The following is a 13,771-nucleotide window of genomic DNA, read 5'->3' as shown; positions in this document are numbered from 1 at the left end:
TGCTGCAAAGATTCATGTTAGAAGCTTCTCTTTCTTTGCTTTGGATTATCCCACTAACCCAGGCCAACTCATAACGTGTCAGCCCACCATATGCATAAGTACAGATTTGAAGGAATGGGACTAGACAATAAAAATTAAGAAAAAAAAACAGCTGAAATTGACTTTAGGTTGTTTAACCAGATAAACAAGTTGAATAAGCAAAAGTGCATTGACAGGAAAAGCTAAAGAGCTTCTAAACATTCCTTTCCTAGAAATCCTAGGCTGATTCAAGACCAAATCTTTAGGAGCGTGTTTTCCAGATGGGAATCGAGAGCACAGAGGTACTGGGCTTGCGCCATACCGGATGAGGAAAGAATAAATGTTGATCCTTTCTTCCAAAGTCGTTTTGGGAGAGGACTGCAGTCTGTGTGTCCTCAGTGGATAGAGAAGGCTTCTTGAGACAATCTCTGCAAGCCAGGATTTAGGATTCAGTGCCAGCCTTGATGTAGCAAACTGTCCGTTCCAAGTAAAGTGTTCTCAAGTCATTGTGTGGGTCTCTGACAGGAGTTCTGTGGTGCTCACATTCACGTCCATGAGAACTCCTTTATCATTTTGGGGTCTGAATATTGAAGTTACCAAAGGAACCAATATATTTGGTGTTCATCTCATTTACACGTCGCATCACAGCTGTGCTGTGGTGGGGTCCTTCAGATGCTGAATTTATCACTGATTTATCATTAGCTAATTCCTCCTTCAGCAAGCAGGTAGAACTGGTTTGCTTTCAGTAGAAAACTGTATCAACTGCACAACTTTTCATAAAGCTCATTCAAACACTGCATACACCTTCATTTTATGACAAATCAGCTTACTTCATTTGAACCAAATATCAAGGATTGATGGAAGACATACATGAGTTGGACTTGATGATCCTTGTGGGTGCCTTCCAACTCAAGACACTCTATGATTCTATGATACCTATTTCAAACTACAGGACAGTTCTGATCCTTCAAGTGTTTAATGTTATCAATTCAAGCATTCCTGTTAAAAGCAAAGAGGCAGCAGGTCATATGCAGAAGTGTATGTGTGCACAGAATCGTGTCCTCCAAGTCTTTTGCTCTGGCTTCACTAAGCCAGTTGAGAGAAAGATTTGAAGTTCAATAAGTAAAGTTTTCTCACAGAGACACATCTTGACTTTGGGTACTTACAGGCCAGCCCTTGTCTCTGGTTTTGATGTATTCTTCATTGGATAGCTTTGAAGTTTTTGTTATTTGCTCAGTCTAAAATACAATGTTCAAGGTAGTACCGGGCAATTCTAATGGGATATGATCAATTTGGCTCTGTAAATTTCATTATTGTTAAAGAAATATAATTTTCAAGGACTAATTAATAGTCACTATGTTTACACAATGCTTTTCACTTCAAGTATTTTTAAGACAGTCTACAAAAACCACTTCATTGTCATAGCAGCCTGAAGCATGTTTTTCAAATGAGGAAACCGAAACACACAGATTTTGTAATCTGCACAGAGTTTCGCAGGACCTCAGTGGTAGTTCAGGAAAATTCCTTACCTTTCACATGCAATGATTTTTCAAAATGCTAATTTCAATCTTATTTTGTCTTTACTAAACCCCAGAAGTTCCTTTCTTCAGTGAGTAGTGCAATCTAGTGGTGAATGCCAAACAGATTGAAGCTACATGTTCTGCTTAACTTCAGCATGGACACCAAGGTCACAACTCCCAACAGAACTTCCACATAGCCCGTTATGGGTATTCCCTACATTTGCATTTTGAGCCAGGGTCCTGCAAACTCCTGGATGCGCTTTATTTTGTGCAGTGACTAATTGTGCAGATTTTGACGGGACAGCTTCATCACTCGGGACGTTCAGCACGTGGGCTCCAGGTTGCATTTTATATATTACATGAAACAATGACAATCAAAACCAATAAATATTTTTCAACGACTCTTGGTAATGATTCTGGGAATGTTTGGAGATTTTCAGGTCAAGCAAGTGTTAGCACAGGTTGGAAGTCTTTCCAGAGACTGTAGCACCGGGTAGCAAGCGCTGACAAAGTGATCTGACAAGACGACCTTCCTCTGCGTAGCCTAATGAAAGATTTCAGAGGCCATTCGTTTGGTATGCGTCAGCTTCTGGTTGTGCCCGGTTCACAACCTGATTTTCAGAGCTGCTGAAATGCTCATAGTAACAGTCCCTGGGAGCCTTTCGAGATTATTTTCCAATTACACACAAAAAGCGAGTGAATTCTTCTGAGTTATTTCCTTTGAAAAAGCAGCTCAGTATTTGTGAAATAAGGAAACAGAACGAGGTTTTTTTGAAAAGGAAAGAACTAAATATTCAAAAAATGCCAAGGTTAGCAGAGTATAGCATTAGGAAATAGCAGAGAGATTTCTCCCTGAACTTGTGATTTAGCTTTTGAGAAAAATAGCTTTTCCGAAGAAGCCCGGGTTGACATTCCACAGCAGCGAGAGAGAATGTGACTGTTCCTGCTCTATAATGGTATCTCTTTCAGTATAGCTTCCCACAGACACTAAGCATCTTACAGTGTCATGTGGATTAGAGAGCAGCAGCAGATTTAGGATATTTTGATCTTAATAAAGATTTTTACAGTGTCTCCTGTTATGTTCTTATAACAAAGTTTGGGAAATCTGACATACCTGAAACAACTACTACACAGATGTGTTATTGTTTGGAAAATGGGATTCAGGAGGATTTTTGAAACTGGAAAGATGTAGCTGGTAGGGTTTTATAACAGTTTTATCTTCTTTCCTTTACTATTCAGTAGTCGTTAGGGATGCAACTGGCAGAATACAGTGCGTGTTTACTGAGTTTACAGGTAGCTCCATGCTAGAATATGCTGCAGAGATGCTGAGAGGGATAGGATCAAAATTACCTTCATGAGCTAAGCAAAGTGGTCTGGCAAGGAGGGGAGAATGCTGTCTGTCATTCCTCGAAGAGACGAGTTGTTCTGTATGTAAATTAAATACAAGGATGGTAAATCCCTGATTAAGCAGTAGTTCTGCAGGAAAAAAACCAAACAAACCAACTGGGAATATCGTGGGTCGTAAGCTTCTGTGGGTTAATATGTTGTGCCGTAAAGTGAGATATGATTTTCGTACATAAGAAGAGGTACACGGGCTGAAAGAACCACAGCTCTGCTGCTGAAGAGAGACACTCTCCAGCATAAGCTGAAATACTGTATCAGTAAAATTCAAGAGAGAAATGAGCCACTGAATGTATCCAGAGGAAATCAAGCAAGAATGATAGCAGACATAGAGGATAGTATCTGGAAGGAGAGACTGATGGAGGTTTAAGTTATCTGGTCTTTGTAGATATTTGCTCTAAAATTAATTGCATGAGCTGTATTTATGATTAGAGAAGCTCAGGGCAACATGCTTAGATGTGAATGTGGCAAATACATATGCGTCTAGTTTCCTATGGCACTAAGGTTCACAGTTAATTGCATATTACATTAAAAAGTACTTCCTTTTATTGTTTTGCATTGTAATGTATTATGCTGTAAGAGAGGGAAAAATAGTGTATCATGAAGTACATGAAGTATTATGAACATGAAGAGCACATCTTTAATTGTACTTCTTTGACTGTTTTCGCCACCGTTCTCAGATTTGCAGTGTCAGTGTTACAGAGGCTGTGACTCTCGGCACACACAGTTCTTCAGGTGTGGTCGTGTTGTGTGGTTTATATAATGGCATTGCAGAATTCTGTATCATCATCCTCCTATGATTTATGAAACGTAATGTATGATTTTATTGGAATTTTGAGTAAATGGGCACAGTGAGCAACAGTCATCTTAGGGGTCTTTGGGTTTCTGATTCCCTTGCTTGCAATAATTTAGAAGCTTGTAAGGGAAAATAATATTTAGGGGTTTTTCTGCATGTATGTTGCTTACCATTTATTCAATTTAAATTTCATTTGCTAGCACATTGATTGTTTTCTCTCTTCTTTAGGTCTCTCTAACATTTCCCACTACCTGGTCCTCATAAACTAACTAACATTGCGTCCTGTGCAATTGCTTTCAATAATCTACTTATCCGTTGACCAGATCATTAAGAAATAAGTTAGCCATTATTTTATTATAAAGCCAGAGTAGTATATTAGGCCAGGATTAATCCCACCTCAGTTTAGGCATTAAATTCCAGTTAAGGTCTAAAGGCCTTATCACTGAAAAGAAAGTAATCTTGAGAGGTGATCTAACCTACCCCGGAAATCATACTTTTTTTGTATTTGTGGTGAATCTAGACCTTATTCCGTGCTGTGATGAGAACCAGCTAATCTAATCCTAATCTTTTTTCTTGCTTCCAGACTATTGCTTAATACGTTACAACCTTTCATTTACAACTGTTTAGTTTCAACCAAAGGTTATTGTATGAAATGTAACAGAGAGCTTTTAGAAAACAAATCATTTTTGTCATTTGGTTGAGCTTATTGAAATGTTCAAGAAATTACAGATCAGCAAAACGCCATTTTGCTTTGTAAAATTAATAGTGATTAGACACTCTTTTTAACTCCCCAAACCACTGGACGGGGTGATTCTTACGTACCAGGATTGTTATTAGCTCAGCAATTCTGTATTTCAGGTTCTTCCAAACTCTTAAATGTACCTTCTAGGCCTGATATGTTCTGAATTCTCCACTGTTGCTGCTTCTTGATACCTCACCACCCAAAGAGTAGTATGGCCAGAAAAAGATTACAGAGAGCAGAAACCTCCTGAATGTTTTGAACAAGAACGGTGCATGCAAAAAAATAGCAAAATCATTTGGCTTCCCATCAGTGTAATTATCTTCTTTAGCAACTCCCTTAGCCTGTAGAAATTCTGCTGTAGGCCTCTTGTTTCTGATATACCTAAGGAATATTTTATTGTTTATTTTTAGATCTTTTAATGTTTGTTCTTGGAAACCTACTTTTGCTCTTTGCAATTTCCTCTTACTTAGTGCCTGCTGAAGTTTAAGTTCCTGTTTATTGGCTTCCCTAGGATCATGTTTCCAAAATTCGAAGGATTTCTGTTTGGTTGAAATAGACTCTTGAACCCTGCCATTCATCCGGTTGTGCTTAATCCAGCCTTCCTGGTTCCCTTCCTTGCACAGGACACCAGCCTTCAGAGACGGTTCCTTTTAAAGGAGTGTCCTTATTGCCTTTACTGTCTTACAGTTTTACTTTTGGGATCTTTATGACTCATCTAAGTTTGCTAAGAGTGTGAATTCCACTTCATTTCTTATTTTTTTACTGCAAAAAAACACGCGAGGAACTCAGAAATATGAGCAGAACACAGCAAGAACAAGAGGTAGGACAAAGAAGCCAGTAAGATGGGAGAAGAGAAGCAGGGGAGTGTTGTCTGTGCCCACTTTTGCTGTATGACTGAACTGGAGGTGGAGAGCTGCCTGCAGAGTCCCATTGAAGCTGAATTAACTGGTATGTGTCAGGTTCTGCACTGGTGGCCACCCATATTTTCATCCCTGCCTACATCCACTGCTGGTGCTGCAAGGCAATCACAAAAGTTCTGGCTGCATTTAGGCTATCCACCGTGTCCTACCGTCAACAACCTTATTCTGGACTGGAAAGTAAAAGGCCTGGCCTGTTAAAATCCTCATATAATGGCTTGGGTACAGGTGCCATGGCCACAGATACCCTGCCAAATCCAGGCTCTTGCGCTTAGTGAAATCTTACCAATACATAATAAGCCACATCCATCACTTGAAGAACCAGCACCTAGCGTGGCAAAGGCTGCTCCCCATGTTCTGCCCTTCCTTCTGACACAGAGCAGTGCTTTTGACAGAAAGGTGCATTTATAGGTAGGTGTTTGAGCGTTAAAGTGATATTTGTCACATTAGAAACAGGAATCAAACTGAAATTAGTGAAATACCTATGGAATTCCTCATTGTCTTTCATACCTCTTCATGTTTTCCTAGATAATTTTTGGTGGTGCATTCTGAGATGAGTGTCCTAAACACAAAGGTGTATAATTCATCACTGTTTGGAGCTGAATTGAGAAAAAGAAGACTGTTCTCAGGGCATTAACTTAAGAATGCCAAACAAATGGACAAACTTTTGCCAGCTGCACCACAGGATTAGGTGACTGGGTTGCTAGACACAAAACTGCACAGAGTCTCCTTTGCCCAATAGAATAGGAGGAGACCAGCAAATTTGCTGGATTATCTGTATGATGTCACATCTGCAACCCTTTAGTCTTGTTTAGGAAAGAAAGAACTTGCACTAGCTGCGTTCAGCTTTTATTTGAAAAAGACAGAGCTCTGCAGGCTTATAACTGAATTGCATCTTCTTTGGCCGCTCACAGATAACATTTTCTAGGATTATTTTTTTTTCACTTGAGAGCACTGGCTTTGTCTTATAACATTTGATCTCTGGAGCCATCAGTCACCTCTCTGGTGGCGTTCTGTTTCCTTAGAGCACTGCTGGAGTTCAACCAACTCAGTGTTTTGGTCACCACCAAAGACCTATGTGATTGCCATTTCCTCCATTATCACACGTTGTGAGAATATATTGCTCCTGGCTCAGGGCAGTGTCAGATCCAACACTGTCATTAACTATTTGTTAACAAAACTTCGTTGGTTCACATTTTAAAAAGTGTCAAGAGTCTTTCCATTTTCTCCTGGTTTTCAGGAGAGGGTTTAATATTTTAGGATACTTTCAGTCATTCTAGGGCCTGGAAATTGAAATGCTTTAAGGTAATTTAGCCATTCTGTGTCTTCCATTGGTTTTGCTAACTGGTCAGAAAAGAGAAGAATATTTCCCTTCATCCCCACATATAGGTTATGAATGTCTCTGTGATCCAACAAGCACAGAAGCTTCAGGTTGTGAGGACAGGAGGGGCTTGGCTGTCTTACCAGCACAGTAAGCTGACTGAGAAGAAAAAAGGGTAAACGAAGTGCTAATTCAGTACAGCACAGATGTCAGAAATGGATACCTCCCATTAAAACTGGGGAAGTCTGAATCACCCTCACTATCTGCAGACATCATGCAATATTGATGGTCATGTAGCAACTCTTGATTCTGCAACTGAACACATGAGGTTCATTCTAGCAGCAAAACTTATAATCTAACAGGCAGGTGTTTGTTCAAAGCCAAGGTTTGTCTTGCTGAGCTTCTGTAGGTTCTGTTGTAACAGAAGCCAGAGTAGGTGGACACAGTGTGATTCTTCTGTGTCAAAATGTTTAAATCTATGAATATTTAAGCATTCAGGCAAACTGACTCACTTTTCAGAAGTATTTAGTTCCTCCTGCTGTCTAACATACATGGGACCTGACAGAACTCAACACCTCATAAAATTAGACTGCTTCTAATTATATGTCCAAACATTAGTCTCAATCATTTCTGTCTCTGAAACAGTATATTGCAGACCAAATCACAATAAATAGTACAGAGCCACTTTTAATACTTTACATTCCAGAAAGGTAAGGCTTAGGCATTTGGTGTTCAGTTCAGTCCTGTCTTGGTAAGTACCATCAATATCATGCAATATTATTTCAATGATACTTGTATTTGCTATTACTTTTGTTATTTGTTATGTTGAATATTTGAATTACTTGCATATGGGCTGATTGAGAAGTCTGTAAGATAGATTAATAGAGTTATGTTCCAAATGTATCTTTTCCTTTCCATTAATTATGGAATTAACTCATGTGGGGTGACTTGATTTAGTCTATATGCCTCTTTAATGATTCAGTTAGGTGAGATAAATTCTGCCTTTTCTTTTCAGTGGGATTGTCAAGATGATGACTGCTCTACATGCCTTACCTTTTTGCAGGGTTGGGCCCATATTGTTTATTTCTAAAAGATTTGCTATGTACTTACATTATTGCATATTTCTTTTTTCTGCAGCCAACATCTTGTATATGGCAAGCCAAGAAATGATGAAGGTTGTGGAAAGAGACAGTACAACCATAAAGCAAAATTTAAAGAAGGTAACTATTTAATCCTCAGAGTTTTCATAGGAAGCCCACATGCATGAGGAAATGTTATATCTGGTTATATTTGTGCAAAGCCAGAATTTCAGCAGGCTTGGTTCTGCTTTTATATTAGTGTAATGCCATTGACTTTGGAGAAGCCATTAAGGGGTCACTGACAACTGAAGTGTCATTGATCCATAGCTTTGTAGATGTAGCGTTCACCACTATCAGATGTAGTGTCACATCTGGTGTGTTTTCCTTGGTGGAGGTGGAACAGTCCATGTTGTGGCTAAGCCTGAGATGTGGTTCCCAGCGAGGCCAGTGGTTGCCTGGGTTCTGGTCAGACGGGCAGGTGTCCAGCCAGGACATAAGCACAGGCTGTTTGACCAAATCCTCCGACTTTGCTGCTGAACAGGTCAGGCAGAACGTGTACCGTCTGTGTTGTGTGGTGTCAGTTAACATCATGGGATTCTACAGGCTTGATTTTTCCATGACATCAAAACATAATGGAGAGGAGTCAGCAAAATTACTGAAGCTCCACAGTTTCAGTCATTCAACTGCAAGAGAAAGATACAGAAAGTGCATTCCTTGGGGACTGGAACTACTGTTTTGCAAGTAGTGCAAGTAGTTTTGGGGACCTTTCTCCTGCACTGAACTTTCTTGTCTGTGCAGATTTATTGCTGAAAGAGATCATGATACAGCTTTGGTCTGGACCGATCGCGTTCTCCCAGCCAGTTCCCAGGCACGGTTCAGGGGTTGGCACAGACCACGAGCTGTTCCTAATTGTAGTTTTGATGTGGTCACTCTGTTTTGGAGGCTGAGAGAATTTAATAGCATGGCCATGATCAGACAATTCCAGATGGCTTATGAGCCAAAAAAATGTCACATTTTATAAACTGCTATTGGTGTAGCCTCCCTGTGAGTATATAATCAGTATAACATATTATTCTGCTGTGTCCTCTTCCTTCCCTACATTTTTTGGTATCATCCCTGTGTTTTTGCTGGAATAATGATTCCAGCACTTTGCACTGGCAGAGATTTTCCTTGGAGAATGGAATTTTCTAGGACAGAGGTCCTAGATCTCTGTAAGATTACTTTGTGCCTTGTAAATAGATATAGTACAAAGTTCAATTCATAAATCAGTCTTTCTTTTTTGGCTGAAAATGGGTTTGTTTTTTACTTATCCCATTTGCCTTCTGTGCACTTTGAAAGGTATGTTCACATGTTTCAGATCTAGTTTTTTTAAAGGAGTCGAAATAGCAGACCTGAACAAGGAACACTACACTGCACTAGGCATGCCTGGCTTTTCACATTTTTATTGCAGAGCATTCAGAGTTCTGCACTTCAGGGGAATCTCAGTGAAGAAACTAAAGGGCTGATCTTGCAGACTGCAAATATTCTCATTGTTTTGAACACAAATTTCCATGGGTTGATCCAAAGCCCAGTGAACTCAAGGAAACTAGTTGATTTTGCTGACTGAATCACCTCTCCAGCTGTTAGGGAGCTACAGGGTTTGCCTGTTCCCTGAAGGAGCCATGAGCCCAGGGTGACCCCAGCACAGGGTCCAGTCTCACAGCACCCTGGTGGGGCAAGGTAAGAGGGTCCATCACAGAATCACAGAATGGCTGGGATTCGAAGGGACCTCTGGAGATCATCTAGTCAAACCCACCTGCTAAAGCAGGTTCACCCAAGCAGATCACACAGGAAGGTGTCCAGGTGGGTTTGAATGTCTCCAGAGAAGGAGACTCCACAGCCTCTCTGGGCAGCCTGTTCCTGTTTCTCCTCATGTTTAGATGGAAGCTCCTGTGCTTCAGTCTGTGCCCGTTGCCCCTCATGCTGTCGTTGAGCACCACTGAAAGGAGTCTGGTCCCATCCTCTTGACACCCACCCTTGAGATATTTATAAACATTGCTAAGATCCCCTCTCAACCTTCTCTTCTTCAGGCTGAGCAGACCCAGCTCTCTCAGTCTTTTCCTCATAAGAAAGATGGTCCAGGCCACTCATGATCTTCATAGCCCTCCATTGGCCTCACTCCAGTAATTCCATGGTCTTCTTGAACTGGGAAGCCCAGAACTGGACACAGGGCTCCATCAGCTACAAGGTAAAGCAATAAACCAGGTCCAGTGTCCCTCCAGAGAATCCAGTTAGGAGCCAAAGGAGATAGGGCCAGAGAGAGGACTAGAGACCAGGCTACAACATGGGTCCAAAATCCATCCAGGAGGCACAGCCAAAGACATGGTGGAAGGCAAGCTGCAAGGTGGGGTCCATCCAGGTGACAAGCTATGTACAGTGTAGGTCCAGTGTCAATCTAGGACACAGGACACAGAACTGGAGATGGATACTCCTACAACGTAACTTGAGAGGCAGAAACTAAAGGCAAAGGACAGAGATGGAGACCCTGGACCCATGGGCGGATCAGAGTCCCAGGCGAGGCTGGTGAGGTCTGATAGTGCCCTGAAACTGAGGGTAAAACTCTGCAGGTCACCGTGTTAGGGTACAAAAGCGAAGAGTTTACAAGATCAGGACTTGAGGTGCATTTGGAAATTTTAATCCCAAGCACACGTGCTTGAAGTTACACATAAATTCTTTGTTGGATGAGGACAATAATGGTGGCAATCAGGTGCAGCTCCAGTGACTTTAAGTGGTCTACTCAGATGCTTCACATTACAAAAATACTTATTTCTTGTACTGAATGAAGGCCCATAGCCAACAGCAAGAGTTTGCAGGTGTCCTAGTCTGCTTCATCTGTGCTTTTGTTGACTCTGTCGATCTAAGTATGGCTTCAGCAGGCAGGAGCTTTTTTAAACCTGTTAACTTTCTTTTATTGATTCCTCATACTTTTAAAGTGGCAAACATAAGAAAACAAAAAGCTGAGGCAAGCTTATAAGCAGTTGGCAAACAGAAGAAAAAGCAGGTCTAAAAATGAAGCTAAATGCTTCTCTTTTTTCATCTTTTAGTAATTTCTGGGAATGTAAGAATTAAGGAAAAATTTCTGAGTTGGCATTATGTTGAATTTGAAGTGTATTGACAATGAAAACGGGATTAACTTATAAAGGTTGGAAGTTTATAAAAACAGGAACTGTAGTCCAAGTTGCTATAGAACTGGCAAGCTGTCACTTCAAAAAATTTATACTGTTTAGTAGTTGCTGTGATCATATGCTAAAAGCCAATCTTAACACCTGACTTTGCCAGCTGCTGTGGAATAGAAAAGTTATTTCTGGATCTTATTTGCATTCTGTGATCTGAAGAAGAAAGAAGAAGAGACACTAAATTATTCCAATCTTTCCATGCCCAGGTTTAACTGTAATTATTACTAGTTAGGGACCAGGAGAAACTCTATCTCCAGGCCTCAAATTCTTAGTCTAACAATGCTAATTGCTCAGATTTATGTTGAAAGAATGGGAGCTGGAATATTGTTTGGATAATTAAGTGAGGTATTTCACTTATAATCTTCTAAAGACAGAAGTTATGCACATTAAATACCAGTGGAGCTGTGTGAGGAGGATGGAGACCTGTCTTCTATTATAATAATATATCATAGAATATTTCAAATACTGGCTCTAAAGCTATGTGTCTGGCACAAGCAGTACCTGAATGTAGGCTTCTTATTGCAATGACACAGGGACTTGTGATAAATCACTAAATCCATACAAATAAGGTAAGGGGTACAGATGTAAGATTAGCTCAGCTTTGCTGGTTAATTATCATGAGGTGGTTGTGTCTAAGCCAGCTGAGCTACGTTCTTCCACTGTAATAACACCAACTCCCTTTCCTAACAGAAACTGGAGGCAAAGATACTACTGTATTTGAGGAAGTTTATTGTAATTTTTGCACAAAAGGAAGTGGGTGTAATTCCATATTGTTAAAAAATAGATCAGCGTTGAGCATGATGGAGCTTTTACAAATTGAATAAAAATTGTGAAAGGAAGGAGAAGATGGTTATGTTCGGCATTCACTAACATGCCTGTAATGGACAATGATATTTCCACATAAGGGGCTCTCTATAGCACTTAACTTTTTAAATCTGCACCGTGCCACATTAATTGCTTTAAGACTTATTGACTCTATCAAGTGAACTTATAACCCTGTTGTAACCAAGAAGATACTGCATTAAAGGGTAAAAAGTATGGTGCTTACAGAGGAAATTCTGCTTTAAAAAAATCACCCCTCAGATTTTATATTTACTGAGAAATATTTTGTTCATTACTTCATGGATAGTACACAGTAGTCCTATTTTTAAGTGTAAAATCTGCTCCAAAGCTCATCTAAATCAATAGAAGAGCTCCCGCAGACTTCAGGAAGTCTTGGATCACTTTGGCAGTGAACTTTCTGTAGTGGCTCATAATTTCTTAAGACCATAAATCATCTCCTCCAGCAACTGAAAATCATTATTCTTTTGGTTAGCATGTTAAACCAAAAAAAAATGTATATGCTTCTTCAGCTTAGCTTTGCCAGTGGTCTGGTGTCGCACATACAGTAAGTTTATAAGGAAATAGACAGGAAACATCTGACGTAGAGATACAAAGGTGAAAAGAAAAAACAAAACTGTAGTCTAAGAAGAACAATATTTAATCAAATGGGAAGAAGTATAAACTGGAAGTTTGTGGACACATGAACCTGTTTTCACTCAGATTGAGGAAGTCTGTGTTGTGGGTGGCTTATAACCACATATCTATGTGGTTAGGTGGGGAAGAAATTCAGTTTGAAAAAATTAAATTAATTAATTATGTTTACAACTCCCTACTTATTTCAATGGTGTATTTAGAATGTAAAGTAACACGAGTTTAAGTCACACCAATAATACCATAGAAAATGTATCAACTAAACAGTTATATGCAGAGATTTAGGGTAAAAAATGCAAAAATGAAGTATTTCCTTTCCACTGAAAAGTGCTACATTTCTCTTTTGGAAAAATTGTCTTTACTAGAGAAAAATTTTAAAACTGAGCAACGAAGAACTATTTTGAGCCCTGAAGCAGCTCTCTTGATGTTGCCCAGTGTTTTTATTTGGGTCTCTGTAGACGTCCACAGGAGTTTAGTATTAACAGTTATTCCCAGTGAGAGGAGCATGATCTGAAGAAAAGTGGTTGAAAGAATACTACAAATACTTTGCCTGCCCACTGCTTGAGTGAGTTGCCTGCCTACATTTGTGAAAAACCTTCCAAACACTCTTTCTGAATAGGTGCAAAGTGCTCTCTCGAGCCAACACCTCTTTTTTGGCTGCTCTCACATCCTCTTTGGCCTGTGCTCTCTGGAGGGGCAGAGTCGAAGTCAGGGAAATCGCACGTGTGCTTGGGGACTTTGGTGCCTGTGTCATTAAACCACAAGAACAACCTTCTCTTTGAAGCAACCAGAATACGCCTCATTTGGGATCAGGAGTTTTTCTCCTCGGTGGAAAAGAATCCCAGTGAGCATTCAAAAACTTCAATGTACCACGATACACTTACCTGTGATATTTCACTTCTCCTGTAACTGAGCTCCTGCTAACATCGCTCATACTGTGTGGTATTCTAATAAATAAGCGATGACATTAATTTGCAGGGTTTTGGGGATGGATATAAGGTGAGTGCTACACACAATGGGCAAAGACAGCAATATTTCCCCAACCTTCTGAAGAATGCTTAGGAAGTTACTGTCCAACCCTTGCTACCCGGTAATCACTTACCTTCTCTCCCTCTGCCACAGAGCTCATTGTATGGCAGGGAACAAAAGCGCTATTTATGGCCAGATGCTGATCCTGATGTTGCAAGAGATATCTGACTGATTCACCTTCAGTACAGTCTCACTGAACGTAGACAGTGTCAGGCTGATGTTCAGAGGGAAATACCGTTCACAGTGAATGTGACTGGAAG

At 40.2% G+C, this 13,771-nt stretch overlaps 1 protein-coding gene across 1 annotated transcript in view; it reads left to right on the top strand.

The window, feature by feature from the left end:
• The window catches only part of LDAH (lipid droplet associated hydrolase), a 120,242-nt gene that overhangs the window by 93,811 nt on the left and 12,660 nt on the right, over positions 1 to 13,771 (top strand). Inside the window, exon 6 of the mRNA XM_082047427.1 lies at positions 7,853 to 7,935. Within this exon, the coding sequence (XP_081903553.1) occupies positions 7,853 to 7,935 (83 nt within the window). The remainder of the gene's footprint in view (positions 1 to 7,852; positions 7,936 to 13,771) is intronic.

Source organism: Streptopelia decaocto (assembly GCF_964273445.1).
Source record: "Streptopelia decaocto genome assembly, chromosome: 3".
Taxonomy (NCBI): Eukaryota; Metazoa; Chordata; class Aves; order Columbiformes; family Columbidae; genus Streptopelia; species Streptopelia decaocto.
The sequence above is the reverse complement of the archived record's forward strand: the minus strand, read 5'-3'. Positions and strand labels throughout refer to the sequence as shown.